At 44.1% G+C, this 16,559-nt stretch overlaps 1 protein-coding gene across 2 annotated transcripts in view; it reads left to right on the top strand.

Annotated features, from left to right (window-relative positions):
* IL1RAPL2 (interleukin 1 receptor accessory protein like 2) overlaps positions 1-16,559 on the top strand; it is a 1,345,334-nt gene that overhangs the window by 577,156 nt on the left and 751,619 nt on the right. The window contains exon 4 of one of the 2 annotated variants that reach the window (XM_086966750.1): positions 14,199-14,277. In XM_086966750.1, the coding sequence (XP_086822876.1) occupies positions 14,199-14,277 (79 nt within the window). The remainder of the gene's footprint in view (positions 1-14,198; positions 14,278-16,559) is intronic. The other variant, XM_086966749.1, reaches the window with a different exon arrangement.

A 16,559-nucleotide genomic window follows, 5' to 3' on the forward strand; every position in this document is an offset into this window, starting at 1 on the left:
ATGTCCTGCGGACTCTTACAGTCCAACCAGCAATAATGATTGCACAGTATCCTCCCCACCAGGGGAACACAAATAAAATTACACCACAGACTTTACACTCAGTCGTTGGTAAAATACCCGCAAAACGGGAACAAATTCCATTCTGGCTAGCTCAAAAAATAACTCAAATTGAGGCAGTATTTCCTAATACTACCCCTCATGAGAAATACAGAATTTTAATAATCTGTTCATCAATGGGGATCGCACCACATCTGGAGGACTGCGACACTTGGGGTACAGTCTTTGCTGCAATCTACACTAAAACACATGGTGTTCCGTCTATGGCGGTAATACCAGATGTCCTGAAACAGATTCAAAACAAATACGGGACAGAGCCTGCTTTAAATCTATTAAAGTTATTGAAAGATTTCGAACAGGTCTCAACAACAATATTAGCTAATATTAAAGGCCAGAAGTTAAGGGAATTTGATGTAACTGAGCAACCACAAGAACTGGCCAGAATAATTGAAAAATCCTATGAAGAATTAGGCAGGGACAGCTTTGGTGGGAAACCAGTTAAACCCCAACTGTCTGAAGGTCCTGAAAGTGTTTTTACTAAAAACACTCTTACTACTTCTAAAAGAAGTGGGAGAACACGAAACAAACTTCTAAAGAGAAGCGTTCTCAATCCTGAGGTAGGTCTCATCAAAAGGAGCCCTCTGAAAGGAGGTATAACCTCAGGAATAGGGATATTTTGAGAAAACCTGATAGATATCAAGATACTGGTACACGTTTCTCTCGTAACTTTCAGATTTCATCACAGAAATCCGAAAGAAGAGGACGGTAAGAAAACAAGGAAGAACGTGTGAATTCACCAAAAAGAAGGTAGCAGGTCTAAAAATCAGACATGCCGAGGATCTTGAGGACACAACTCAAGAACGGGGAATGGGCTCAGACAATGTTGGACAGTGTCGCCGAAGTCACCGTAGCTCGCAAGAACTTGAAGGATCATCTGGAGACAGTGGACTTGAATAATTCAAGTTGAAACTGTAGATACCAGGGTTAGTTGTCCACATAAGTTATATGAAATAACACTCCGGATGGAGGGGGACATACCAAGAGAGATAAGTTCGGGCTGGACTGTTCCCGTGGGGCACAGGGTCAAGAGTGATTTGCATATAGTTGGGTTCAAACTGGAATGGCATGCTGAGCAAAAAAATGATGGATTTAGGCCCAGATCTCTGTATTGGGGTGAATGTGTGGCATGGTTCTGCAATCTGTCCATCAACTGTTGTTTTTCCATTTGTCACCACGAGTGGGACGGGTATGCTCAGACGTGAGTCCCGTGCTCTCCATGCCACTGGAATCAAGCTATCCTGGCTGATGAGGGCTGAAAGCCCGAAACCGGTCCTAGGATGCTTGTTTCCAGTACAAGGAGGACCTGGCTTGGCAGTTCGGGCTGGACTGTTCCCATGGGGCACATGGTCAAGACTGATTTGCATATGGCTGGGTTCAAACTGGAATGGCATGGTAAGCAAAAAAACGATGGATTTAGGCCTGGATCTCTGTACTGGGGTGAATGTATGACATTGTTCTGCATTCTGTCCATCAACTGTTGTTTTTGCTTATGTTTGACGAGCGAGTAAGGGTTGTGAAGCAGGCAGGAAAGGGAGGTGAGGTTGTGCATGGTAGTGTGTGTGTGATGTGGATCTGTGTGCGATGCACATTTGGGGGGAGTGAATATGGGTTAGGGTAGAAGCAGTAGAAGTGCAGGAAGGACAGGAGCATGCACCTTCAGTTTGAGTAGGGAGACCTTGGTGCAGTGTGGGTCAGACATTTGGGGTTCATGACAAGGAGGGTTTTGGCCGAGTAGTGTCATGGGCTCCAGTGGGCGGTTGCTGAACGAGTGTTCCTGGTGCTAGGTGCAGATGAGCTTGCCTTTGGTGAACCTTTGACATGCCAGTGGTGTGTCTGCCATTAATAATGTCTGGGCTAGCACAGTGTGGCAAAAGGTGAGAGGGTGTGGTGCAAGAGGCAGGCAAATAGAAGTCAGGACAGGATCCTTTCAGTAGGGAAAACCAGCAAGATGAGTCCAACCAGCAGTGCAATGTAGGTGACTTGTGCTTGGTGGCACTCCGGTGGTAACCTCTGTTTTTGTTTTTTTTTTGCAAAGAAATCTTTGGAAATGTTTTTATATCCCAGCTTTTAGGATTAGGCATGAGGAGTACATGTTGACACTTAGCCTGGGTCCCAGGACTTTAGGGGCACCACTTTGAGGTCAGTACTCACTCCAGCAGAGTGCAGGACACACCCAGGTGGAATTGGTCATCTGGGGTCTTCAGGAATGTGGGTTTCTTGCAGCTTTTGTGTCCCTGGCCCTTAACTGTAGGCTAGCCAACTTGCCCTTGGATCCACTCTTCTGCCCTCTGTTCAAATAGGAGCAGGTCTGGCCCTTGGGTCCCTCTCCACAGGGTACAGGCAGTGCACTCCTTTTTCTGAAGTCCAAAGGGATTCAGCAGGTGCAGCCCTACTTCTGTCTTCCTCCCATCCAGCAGAATTCAGAAAAGTTATCCAAGGATGCATTTTTTATGCCAGGCACTAGCTTGCAGGTGGGGGAGTATTGAACCTGACATCCTGGCATGGTTTCCCCCCCCTGCTTTTTACTTCCCAGCCTCCTGTTTTTGCTGACTTTGTTTTTGGTAGCCATAGGACACTTTAGCGCTGCTAAACAGTGCTAAAGTGCTTGTGCTCTCTCCTTTAAACATGGTAACATTGGCTTAAACCCATTTGCCATATGAAAATGTTCTTGTATGTCCATAGTAAAGTAGTATTGCATGTACCCAAGGCCTGCAAATTAAATGCTACCGAAGAGTCTTCATAGGGACCCTTCAGGGTAAGAAGGATGCACTCTTTAGATAACCCCTGCTCACCCCCGCCCCTGTGTAGCTTGACACGAGCAGTCAGGCTTATCAAAGGCAATGTGCTAAGTATTTGTACCAACACTCACAGTAACACAGTGAAAACACCACAAACTGACTCCACAACAGTTTAGAAATTAAAGGTGTTTAATCGAAACTACACAAGACCAAAACAACAAAAATCCAACATACAAAGTTCAAGAATATGGTTTCAAATGAGTTCTTAAGGATGCGTTAAAATAATCCACAGTTGCGTCACGTTTTAGCCAACAGTACCTTTGGATGCGACAAAAGTTCCAAGTGAAAGCTGTAGCATTGAAAAGCAAGCGATGCATCACTCCTGAGACCCTGGGGAGGCGATGCAGCAACCCCGCTGGACGTAGTGGGCGTGTTGCGGTGACTCCGGTCTGTATGGGGAGGGATGCGATACCTTGCGTGGATTCCGGTGCACAGGTTTCGGTGGAAGCGGCTCGCAAAAGGTACGATGCGACGATCTTCGGTGCGGCGACGATCTCCGGTGCGGCGATGATGTGCGGCTCAGCGGCGTTCTTCTTTTCTTGCGGCCCCTCGATGCGATGGCTCTGTGATGACTCTCGCAGCGACGTGATGCGGTCCACAAGCAAGCGGTGCAACGATCTCACCCGGTGATGACAGGCTACTCGCAGTGATGGTAATCTTCCCACACTGGACTGGTGCGTCCCACAAGCGAACGATGCGACGGCTCTGGCAGCGGCAACAGGCGCTGCGTTGATCTCGGCCTTCGCCGCAGCGGGAATTTCCTCGCACTGACGGGGATGCGTTCCGCAAGCAAGTGAGGCGTTAAAACTTGCAGAAAGTTCTTAAAATCTTGGTTTCCAGCTTTCCAACACAGGTACAACTTCCAGAGGCACCACAACTGGCCCAAGCACCCTAGGAAGGACAGAACTCTCTCAGCAGAGTTCAGGGAAGCTGGGGGTGAAGTCCTTTTGTTCCTGGGACTTCTTAACAGGGAGCCAGCTCTTCTTCAGGCCCTTGGGGATTCCTTCAAGCCTTAGCCCGGTCCAAACCAGTTCTAGAGCACTCTGTTTACATGACTCCTTTCCTTTCACAGTGCAGAGCATAAACATCAGCCGCCCCACAGGAGGTGGAGCCAGCATTGTGGAGGGAAAGCACAGCCCTGGAGCACTTTGTTGGCATGATTCCTTCTCTCCTTTCACAGTACAGGGCAGAGACATCAGACGCACAACAGGGGATGGAGCCAGCAATGTGGGGGCAGGCACAGTCCTATTCAGGTCCCAGGTGCAACTCCTCCATCCCATCTAGATGCAGATCTCTCTATTCACCACTGGGCGGACTTGTTCTGTCTCCTGGAATCCCCCAGCACTGTCACTCACAAACCAGACAGTCAATTCACAAACAGGCCATGTCACCCAGAAAGGTCAGACAAGAGAACAGCCACTTTCTAAAAGTGCTGTTCTCATACACAGGATTTAAAAACCACCTTTCCTAAAATATGTGTTATTAAATTCAGAGTTCAGGGATACCAAACTTTTATGTCCTATCTTGCTCCTATGGGAAGATATGCAGGTAACCACCGTAGCCAGCATTCCCCATTAAAGCCTATGGGCAAATAGCCTTACAATAGTGAAAAACGAAAATGGCTGTAATTCACTACCAGAGCATGTCACCTGAACTAGTACATGCTCTACCTTTCACATACACTGCACCCTACCCAAGAGGTACCTTCTGCCTTCCATAGGGGTGACCAATGTGTACAGAAAGGGAAGGGTTAGGCCAGGTCAGTGGGGACACTGACCAGGTTGACATGGCAGTTCACAGACTGCACATAGAAACTGCGGTGGCAGGCCTGAGACACCATTTTAGGGCTACTCATGTGGTTGGCACAATCAGTGCTGCAGGCCCATTAGTAGCATTTGGATCACCTGCCCTGGAACACTCAGTGCACTTTACTAGGGACTTCCTGGTAACACAAATATGCCAATCATGGATAACCAATCACAATAACAATTTATACAGAGAGCATATGCACTTTAGCACTGAACAGCAGTGGTAAAGTACCCAGAGTCCTATTGCCAACAACCACAGGTCAGGAAAAATAAAGGAGGAAGAAGCAAAAAGTTTGGGGATAAACCTGCAAAAAGGGCCCTTTCCAACAACAATCAATTCTGTGACTGTGTAAAGGACTTATTTCTGAAAAACCATGTGCTCAGTGTTGAAAAGCAAACAAGGATAAGTGAAACTAGTGAATGCTAGAAACTAAGACATAAACAAGCTAAAATTCAATCTTTACCAGTCTTAAACTTGGTAAACCAAACAACAGGTTCTCAGATGACACTATTGGTTAATGGGCATTGAGGAGATCCAGGTTTATCTAACATGGGCTTCCAAGCTTTTGCTTGTTAATGAAAAAACATTTAGTCTTCCATATTGATATTCGTTGGGTTGGATCCCCCGTAGATATTGGTCTACGCGTTTCAAACCCAAAATGTCTTTGCAGACTCTCCTCAGGGCTAGGGGTTGCACCTCCAATGGTCATGATGTGTACAGAAAGGGAAGGGTTAGGCCTGGTCAGTGGGAACACTGACCAGGTTGACATGGCAGTTCACAGACTGCAGACAGGTACTGCGGTGGCAGCCCTGAGACACCCTTTTAGGGCTACTCATTTGGTTGGCACAATCAGCGCTGCAGGCCCATTAGTAGCATTTGGATCACCTGCCCTGGCACACTCAGTGCACTTTACTAGGGACTTCCTTGTAACACAAATATGCCAGTCATGGATAACCAATCACAATAACAATTTATACAGAGAGCATGTGCACTTTAGCACTGAACAGCAGTGGTAAAGTGCCCAGAGTCCTATTGCCAACAACCACGGGTCAGGAAAAATAAAGGAGGAAGAAGCAAAAAGTTTGGGGATAAACCTGCAAAAAGGGCCATTCCCAACAACAATCAATTCTGTGACTGTGTAAAGGACTTATTTCTGAAAAACCATGTGCTTAGTGTTGAACAGCAAACAAGGATAAGTGAAACTAGTGAATGATAGAAACTAAGACATAAACAAGCTAAAATGCAATCTTCACCAGTCTTAAACTTGGTAAACCAAACAACAGGTTCTCAGATGACACTCTTGGTTAATGGGCAGTGAGGAGATCCAGGTTTATCTAACATGGGCTTCCAAGCTTTTGCTTGTTAATGAAAAAACATTTAGTCTTCCATATTGATATTCGTTGGGTTGGATCCCCCGTAGATATTGGTCTACGCGTTTCAAACCCAAAATGTCTTTGCAGACTCTCCTCAGGACTATGGGTTGCACCTCCAATGGTCATGATGTGTACAGAAAGGGAAGGGTTAGGCCTGGTCAGTGGGAACACTGACCAGGTTGACATGGCAGTTCACAGACTGCACACAGGTACTGCGGTGGCAGCCCTGAGACACCCTTTTAGGGCTACTCATGTGGGTGGCACAATCAGTGCTGCAGGCCCACTAGTAGCATTTGGATCACCTGCCCTGGCACACTCAGTGCACTTTACTAAGGACTTCCTTGTAACACAAATATGCCAGTCATGGATAACCAATCACAATAACAATGTATACAGAGAGCATATGCACTTTAGCACTGAACAGCAGTGATAAAGTGCCCAGAGTCATATAGCCAACAACCACGGGTCAGGAAAAATAAAGGAGGAAGAAGCAAAAAGTTTGGGGATAAACCTGCAAAAAGGGCCATTTCCAACAACAATCAATTCTGTGACTGTGCAAATGAATTATTTCTGAAAAACCATGTGCTCAGTGTTGAAAAGCAAACAAGGATAAGTCAAACTAGTGAATAATAGAAAATAAGACATAAACAAGCTAAAATTCAATCTTCACCAGTCTTAAACTTGGAAAACCAAACAAAATGTTCTCAGATGACACTCTTGGTTAATGGGCAGTGAGGAGATCCAGGTTTATCTGACATGGGTTTCCAAGCTTTTGCTTGTTAATGAAAATACATTTTAGTCTTCCATATTGATATTTGTTGGGTTGGATCCCCCATGGATATTGGTCTACGCGTTTCAAACCCAAAATGTCTTTGCAGACTCTCCTCAGGACTAGGGTTTGCACCTCCAATGGTCATGATGAAGACCGCCTTGTAAGGGTTGAATCACCCTCTTCTAGTATCTGGGATCAAATTGTGAACTTTACCTAAATTCGGACCTGTACTTATCCATCGTGCCCAGGAGCAGATTATTTATAATGCATTTGTGGCATCGTATTAGTTGGGTTGTTTAGCTAATATCTTAATACATTGTTAGACAGGTCTCTTTCATTATTGAGCATATTGTAAATATTGATAATTTTATCCTTACTATCACATCCCCACCCTTTCACCAGCACTACCTCGAGCACCTTATTCACCTTTTCACTTTGGAGGAACCATCGAAATTTTGAACTTGTGATTATTGCATTATATAAATCTCTTTGATTACCAAGTTGACCTGTTCAGTGTCCATTTCAATCATTGTGGGGTGTTTTTTAATTGTATTTTCGTTTGTGAGAATATCACTGTTCAATTGGACCATTTTTTGTACGTACTAACTTTTTAAAAGTAGTTTTTTCAACATAGAAATTTAAAATCCAACTTTATCATCTGATTGGTTTTTAATTTCCTATTAAATAATGTCCTTCAACCTTGGTTCAGTGTGAGCACACAATAAGGCCATTTTTTTACTGAGCTGAAAAGCAAAAAGAAAAGGAGCTAAAAAAGTGAAAAAAAGAGCTGAGAAAGTGAAAGAGATCTCACAATGGGCAAGAATGAAAAGAGCTGAAAGCGGCAAAGAAAAGAAGAGATAAAAAAAGAAAAAGCGCTGAAAGAGTGAGAGCAGGACAAAAAGTAAGCAAGAAAGAGAGGCAAGAGAGTGCAAGAGGGAAGTGGGATACCTAAGGTAAGCAGAAGAGACCTGAAAGGGCCAGGCCTAGTAAGAGGACCAGGTGCTCAGACAGGGCCAAAACAGCACCTATTTATGGAAAGCCTCCTTGTTGATGTTTGAAGACAGAAAGTATGCCTAGTGCTTCCCATTGAATAACAATAGCAGAGCAAATCAATCTACACTTTCACAGCAGGCAGAATATAGTCCTAACATTTTTCCCATAGAGCAGAATGCATAGTATTCAAAAAGTTATGTTATGTTAAATATTTATAACGCTCTCAAATCACCCTGGGGCATCTCGGTGCTAACTAGGCACAGGTACTGAGGGAGGAGAACCAGGATAGGTTTAAGTGTCTTTACTAAAACAGAAAAGCTTTCAGTTGTTTCCTGAAGATGCTGTAGCCTGGGATTTTGGGTAGAGCCGGAGGGAGCTCAGTCCAGTATCTTGGAGCAAGATATGAGAAGTCTCTACCTCCAGCGCAGACAAGACGAATTCGGGGAACCTGCAGGAGATCCTGAGCACTAGATCTAAGATTCCTGCAAGGAGAGTATTTCAATCGTTTTTTTCGCAGGTATAGGGGGCTTCTTTCATTCAGTGCGTTATATGTCAGGCAGCAAATCTGGAAAAAGGATCTCTTCTTTACTGACAGTAAGACATGCATATCTAATGTTTTACATGTCTCGGCAATGAAAAACATCCAAAGTAGTTTTTTACTGACACAATGCTTACTCTCAGATAGGTTAACACAGGTTTACGCTATTACCTTTGATAAGTGTTATTTGGAAATAGCCAAAAAAGACTCAAAGACTAATTTTAATTTAAAATCCAACGTTTAAAAGTCAAGTGAAATTTGATATTACTATTTTGGAAATGACACTTTTAGAAAGCTGTGATGTTCCTGCCTAAAACTAAATGGCTCTCCTGTCAGTGTCCCTTTGTCAAGTATACCCTGTATGGACAGATGTGTATTGCTCCCAGAATGTAGACAAAGGGGTCTATTTGTGGGGAGGGTAACTCCTCCCTTGACAGGATGGCCTGGGGGGCATGCCCCTTACTTAGCTTTATAGGATGCATACCTTGTACCTGGCAGATGAAGATCAAACTCATGCCTATCTCTACTTTGTTACTTTGGTCAAGCTGGCACCCAATCCAGTGGGAGTAGAGGGACTGACCAAAACTGATTCAGGGGGTAAACAACGGCTTGCCGTTCACCATCAGGCTTGCATTTTGGCCTAAAAATGGAGCCCACTGATCTCTACTCAGAACAATTTGGACCTGTGCAGAATCAGAAGGAGTGACCTGTGCTGTCTGAAGAATCTGAAGGAAGGCTGGACCTGCATGCCTTAAATCCAGGACCAGCTGGACATGCCTGGGTCCTTCTGTTGGAGTGTGTCCTAATGACAACATGTGCCACAAGGTTCTGTATCCTCAGTGAGTGTACTCCTCTTGTCCCTAATCAGCAAGGAGTTGGACTGGTTTGCTAACTTTCCTCTCTGTAAAACGGACAGGGACCGAGATCACCCTCAAATCGGCAGGTGAATCGCTGGTTGGCCTTTGCTTGCTGGTTTGCCCTGCTGAAGGATATCCGACTTCTGAAAAAGACTTTAAGCCGAAACGTAGAGGGCTTCATCTGGACCAATGCTGATCCGCATCTGATCGACATTGAGGGCTTCTCAGGCATGGACTTCGCCCACATGGAGCTTTCCAACCTTCATTGGCAGTACCACCGGGACCCCGCTCTTCAGAAGACTGCAGTTGTTAAGCCCTGTAGTTTGGCCCACAGACTACGCATTGAAAACCACTTTTTCGCTATAGACATTTCTAATTCAGAAGCTAAGCTCTTCACTGGAATGATGCTAACCCCAGTTTCCAGCCCATGCTCCATCATGGTCAGCATTAATTTTTGACTTTGACCCACTCTAGTGTGACCAGATAACTGCAGCTAATGCTTTATGGCTTTTGGTGGTATTTTAATTCAAGCTTTAGAATTTCATATCTCAAATTAAACATATTAGATTTTTGTCATCTTTTTATATATTTTATAATTTTAAATATTCCCTATATTTCTAAATTGGTTCAGGATTTTTCTTGTGTTGTGTTTTCTGCATCCATACTTTATGCATTGCCTCTAAGTTAAACCTGACTGTTTTGTGGCAAGTTACCATAGGGTTAGGCACAGGTTATCTAGTGACTTTTGTGGTTCACTCTGGCAAGGGTTGTGATTATTATCTAATTAAACTAATACTCCAGTAGAAATGTGCACTCTTGTGGGAAAAACAGTTTTCTATGTGAGACAATTCTTCAAGTACACCCTGAAAGGGTAAGTGTATGTTAATTTCCTACTTCTATCTACAAAGGCCCTCATCCTCTGCCTATTTAAAAAGCTACATGTGTGTGCATTTGAAGACTTTGCATTACCTAGAAAGTGCTTACGAATAATCACAACCCTATAAGTTTGTTAAACACATTAGGAAGCCACATCTTGATTCTAACTTCTCGTATGCCTATTCCTTAATTTAGATCAGTAAAGAATCCACTGTACTGGTCCATAATTATTACAGGTGGAATTTCCCTCACAGTGGGAGAAATCTGAAATCATAAAAAAATGTGTGGGCTACTGATGTATTCTATTCTATTCTATTCTATTCTATTCTATTCTATTCTATTCTATTCCATGAATCTTGTGAAGCGCATAGCTACCCAAAGGACTCCCAGCACTTGAACAGTAATCATTATAGCCAACTCACCTCCAGTAGAGAACTAGTTACTGTAGAGCTAGATTTTCAAGGCCTTACAAAAAGAGAATTCATTGGTCAACTGGTATAAATCAACTGGGAGAGTGTCTCAAAGTTTGGGGACCAGATAAGACAAAGCACCTCCTCCCCAATGAAACCTACAGATTTTGGGGACCTGTAGCAAGTAAGCTAAAGATCTGTTGAAAATGGCCCTTTTTGCAGGGTTATCCCCAATCTTTTTGGTTCTTCCTCCCTTGTTTTTCCTGACCTGTGGTTGTTGGCAATAGGACTCTAGGCACTTTAACACTACTGATCAGTGCTAAAGTGCATATGCTCTCTGTATAAATTGTTATTGTGATTAGTTATCCATGATTGGCATATTTGTTTGACCAGTAAGTCCGTAGTAAAGTGCACTGAGTGTGCCGGGGCTGGTGATTCAAATGCTACGAGTGGGCCTGCAGCACTGGTTGTGTCACCCACATGAGTAGCCCTAAAATGGTGTCTCAGGCCTGCCACTGCAGTGCCTGTGTGCAGTTGCTAACTGCCATGCTGACCTGACCAGTGTCCCTTTCTGTGCACATTGGACACCCCTATGGAAGGCCTTAGGTATCCCCCTGGGCAGGGTGAAGTGTATGTGAAAGGTAGAGCATGTACTGATGGAGGTGACATGCTCTGATAGTGAAATACTGCCAATTTTGTTTATCACTTTTGAAAGGATATCTTGCCCATAGGCTATAATGGGGAATGCTGTGTATAATGGTTAGCTGCATATCTTACCATAGGACCAAGATAGAAAATTAAAGTCTGGTATCCCTGAAGTCAGAATTTATTAACACATCTTTTAGGAAAGATGATTTTTAAATCTTGTGTTTGAAAACAGCACTTTTAGAAAGTGGCTGTTTTCTTGTGTGACCTTTCTGTGAGCCTTGGCCTGTTTATGAATTGACTGTCTGGTTTGTGAGTGACAGGGGCTAGGTTGGCTCCAAGGAGCTGAGTGAGTCAGCCCTAGGCTGAATCGCTTCATCTGCATCTTAAGTGGTGGGAGGGGATAGCACCTGGGCCTGAATAGGGCTGTGCCTACCTTCCACAATTCTGGCTCCACCTCCTGCTGGGCAGCTGACGACCCTGCCCCTCTCTCTCAAAGGAAAGAAGGAGTCAGGTAAACAAAGTGCTCCAGGACTGACCAGAACTGGTTTGGACGAGGCCAAGGCCTCTCTGCCCTCAGAGAACAAAGATACTTTTAGTATAAAAAGGGATACCCAGACCTCAGAAAATGATATCATCCTGGAATCAAGAAGGAACCTCTGCCAAAGAGGAAGCTGGAAGACTGAAGAGGAAGGACTATCCTGCTGTGTGTTTGTGGGCTGACGTGCAGTTCCTATGCTGCCAAGGAGAGGGGAAGGACATTGCTGTTGCTATGTCCCCTTGCTTGAAGAGATCTCCATGGGCCTGAGAAGAGCTGGCCTCCAGTTAAGAAGTCCCAGGAACAAAAGGACTTCACCCCCAGCTTCACCCCTGAACTCTGCTGTGTGAGTTCTGCCCTTCCTAGAGTGCTTGATCCATTTGTGGGGCCTCTGGAAGTTGTTGCCTGCTGTTTGGGGAGCTGGAAAAGAAGAAGAACAGAAGATCTACAATTTTTACGCATCGCTCGCTTGCACAGCGTATCGCCGACAGTGCATGAAAATTCCCGTTGCCGTGAAGATCGTCGCAGCGCCTGTTGCCGCAGCAGGAACTGATCCATCATTTGCTTGCGGAGCACATCGCCCCGGTGTGGGAAGAGATTCCTGTTGCTGTGAGTATCGTTGCAGAGCCTGTCGTGGCTGTGAGAAACCATTGCATCCCTTGCTTGCGGATCACATCCTGTCGCTGCGAACATCGTCGCAAAGCCAACGCATCGAGGGGCACGCGAGAGAAAAGATCGTCGCTGTGTCGCGCATCGCCACCGCATCGAAGAACGTTGCGGTCCCGAAGATCGTTGCATCCTGCCAGTGCGAGACGCTTCCTACCAAATCTGCGCACCGTAATCCATACAAGGTATCGTATCCCTCCCCATACAGTCCGGATTTGTCGCAACACGCCCGCTGCGTGCAGCGGGGTTGTCGCATCGCCTCCCCAGGGTCTCAGGAGTGAAGTATCGCTTGTTTTTCAATGATGCAGCTTCCACTTGGAACTTTTGTCTACAGGTACTTTGGGCTAAAAGTGACCCAAACCCTAAAACTCTTTTAAACTCATATTTTTGGATTTTTGTTGTTTTGGTCTTGTTTAGTTTAGATAGAGATACTTTATTTCTAAACTGGTGTGGAGTCCATTTGTGGTGTTTTCACTGTGTTACTGTGAGTGTTGGCACAAATACTTTACACATTGCCTTTGATAAGCCTGTCTGCTTGTGCCAAACTACCAAGGGGGTGAGCAGGGGTTATCTAAAGAATGTATCCCCCTTACCCTGACTAGAAGCAAGGGTCCCTATTTGGACATTTGTACCTACCTCTGCCAACTAGGGACCCCCAGATCTAACAAGATCTAAATTACCTTACCGGATTGTATGGGATAGTTAGCGATCTTAGCATAGATTGACCCTTTCTTATGGAGTGATCTGTGCACAATGCATAAGGCCTTCAATTGCACTCTCTGCTCCACTTTAAGCCATTGCAGATCTTTTAGGGTCTTTTATTGCAAATTAGTGTCTTGGGAGATCTTGAGGAGCTGTGTGGCATTATTCTGGGTGATATGCAACCTTTTGAACACATATTAGGACAAGGAGAGATATAGAGCATTGCCATAATCAAGGTGTAAAACGATAAGAGCCTGGACAATTAGTCTTCTAGTTAGAAAAAGATCTAGAGCCTTTATAAGCAATCTCAGGAACCCACAACAAATAGCAGCACGTTTGTTTCAGCTGGGTGCTCCATTGTAGGCTGGAATCAAGCCACAGACCAAGAATCTTTATCACACATTTCGGGCAAGGAGCCCCTCCAAGCAATTCAGCACAGAGGTTAGGACTTCCTTACTAAAATGATTGCCCAGTAGCATAACCTCAGTCTTGTCTTCATTGAGCTTCAGTTTACAGTTAGCCATTCATCTGGCTACTTCATGAAGACAGGGGGCCAGACTGAGGCGACTAGAGCTGGAATCAGGAGATACTGAGATCACCAGCTGGGTGTCATCAACATAAGAGACCAATGACCGCCAAAAGAGCACACTGTTTCTTTCAGCTAGGAAGTACAGATAAAGAATAAAAAGGGTGGGGCTCAGGGAAGACCTCTGTGGGAGTAGCAGGAATAATCTAACACCTTGAATGTTCCACTCTCCGGAGAGAAGGAAAGCCATTTTATCTCATGGCCATCGATACCCACATTTAATATCCTACAGATACGTTTTGCATAATCTACTGTACGTTTTGCATAATCTATGTATCGAAGCCTGCACTGAGATCTAAAACAATGATGGCTTCCGAACCTCCTTGATGCAACCGAAATTTTAGTTCCTCGGCCACTGCCTGTGAAGCTGTTTCTGTGCTGTGCTCTCTTTTTTGTGTAATCAAGTAACATTTTTGTGTTAAAACCTTTGTGAATCAGGGTCTCTATTGCGCATGATAATGCTATATATATATGGTGTATTTTATCTGGTGTTTACTGATTCTCTCTTTCTTTTTCAGCATTACTCACAGACAAGCCTCCGAAGCCACTGTTTCCTTTGGAGAGCAAGCCAAGTGTTATAGAAGTCCAGCTGGGTAAGTCCCCCTCTGGGAATGATAGATCTTAACCCTCCACTTTGGTAACAGATGGAAACTCTGCACGTAGCTTGGAAGGTTTATTACCACTGTTATTACATGCAAATCAATTTGCTTCTTTCGATTTATACCGGTTGAGTTTACTGCAACAGCAGTTCAATGAAATGACTCTGTGTATTAGTGAAGACATGCAATGCTAATTGGCTACAGTGGGCATTAAACACACAGTGCTGCTGCTCTTTTCTGCTGCATGATTGATGGGTTAATGAACACACGAGATGGCAATTCTGCTAATTGCTAGTTTTTGTGCTATCTAGTTATAAATAGTTCTGCAAACGGAATCCTGGAAAATTGAGAACAATGTCAAATGACAGCAGTCAAGTTGATCAGTGGCTGCAGATAGAAACTCGCCAGGGGGTAGGCCTTGACAATCTATCTGCATCCTTGGCCAAGAGTTCAAATTACAGCATCTATAAGATGGGTGCAGCCATTCATACAAGCGTCCAAGGATGCGAAACAGGCACCAGTTGTGCTGGATGAAAAGATGCATTCGTGCCTATAATCACGTTTTTTAAAAGCAGTAAATTCTTCCCTGAACCTGAAAAGATTATACGATGCAGAGAGACCAGACCAGTGGGTAGAAAGTTATGGATCAGACTAAATGCTTCCAGGATAATAGAGTAGGAGTCTTAAGCCCAAAGCAAACCTCTTCTTGTGCCATTATTTGAATATGATTAATTAATGTCCTCTTTAAAGTGCTTCTTAAGTGTTTGAAACCCTGCTATTGACAAATATTTTTAGATGGTTCAGAGCCAAGAAATGGGGGTGAAATCGTTTACCCCTGCACTCATGGCAATCCAATTTTATTCAAGTATTTCCAGAATGCAAGGTTTTGCATTTTTTGCGGTGCAATCTTGCACCAACATTTATACCTAAGATCACAGTGGTCTCTCCCTACAAAGTGCTGTTTTACATTTCTCAATCCCTGCAGTATCTGTTTTTAGAATGGGCAATAGATACACCTGGCTTTCTATTAAAATCGAATGCTCACTCCTTCTCCCTTAGGATTCATGCCCTCGGTTTAGAAACTTTGTGACAAGCAACATCATTCCTACATGAGTGTCTAGAAGTGTGGACACAATGACAGGGAGATGGAAGGAAACTTCTTTGTGCAGAGTGATTGCAAAATGAGGCAGATTTCTGTAAGTGTCATTGGCTTTAAAATAATAAAATTGCTGCTTACAAAAAAGATAGTGTATCCTTTTCCTTCAAATAGCTGGTGGATGGGTCAGCTTACTGACGTATGCTGAGATATTCGCTTGTAACTGGGTTGGAGAGAGTAGAATGTTGAGGAGATAATTCCAGATCATTGTATAGATTCTGTTCTCAAAATGGCTGCTGGCGGTTACCTGCTGTAGTGACAGGACTTTTGATAGTGTGGATAACACGTCTCTGACTAAATATGGAGAGTTTTGACCCATGCATTAGAGCTTGTGCCATCTCTTCCTAACCATGAGTCATTGATTACAATGCACCTCAAAATCATCCAAAGATTAAGAGAAAACTATTTATTGTTAAATTCAGCAATGCGCCGTTGTGTCACACTCTATCCTACATATGCTGCCGCTTTATGCAATCCTAAGAGCAATCCTTGTTCTTGGGAGCTCACGTTTGAGTTCTTCATTGTGAAAAAAAGGATTTTTCTTAGTTTGCTCAGATCCTGACAGAAGCCACACAAACTCAATCTGATCCATCTCACATGCACATCCGGGAGTGTATAATTCTTCCAACGTCATGCTGGCTTGTTACATTTTCAATGATTTATTTGGTCAAACTTCCATCAGGGGTTGTGATGGTGTTGCATTTATATAGTGTGGTCCTTGTGGTGAACGGTGCCCCAATAGGTCCCAAAACCCAAAGATACACAATCGAACGAAGGGACATTCTGGAATGCCTGCTATAGCAATGCAGAGCAGGGCAAAAAGAACTGTTAATATTCTCTGCACTGGCTTAAGTATGTTTACCTCTACCTTCAAAGAGATGGAGGATGGATATGGCATACATAGGCCAAGAAACAGAATCGTCACCAAAATCAAGCATAGCTTATCAATACACGATCGTGCCCACATTCACATCATCAGACTGAATAGTTCTTCCGAATGAAGTGAATGTTTAATTCTGGATGATTTAATTGTGTCAAGAAAACAATAATTTTTCTTATGGTTTTAGTGCTGATGGGGCTGGTGGTGTTAGCTTGGATTGCACATCATCCAATACGTTTGATCT

The sequence above is a fragment of the Lissotriton vulgaris genome, chromosome 4_1 (assembly GCF_964263255.1).
Source record: "Lissotriton vulgaris chromosome 4_1, aLisVul1.2, whole genome shotgun sequence".
NCBI lineage: Eukaryota > Metazoa > Chordata > Amphibia > Caudata > Salamandridae > Lissotriton > Lissotriton vulgaris.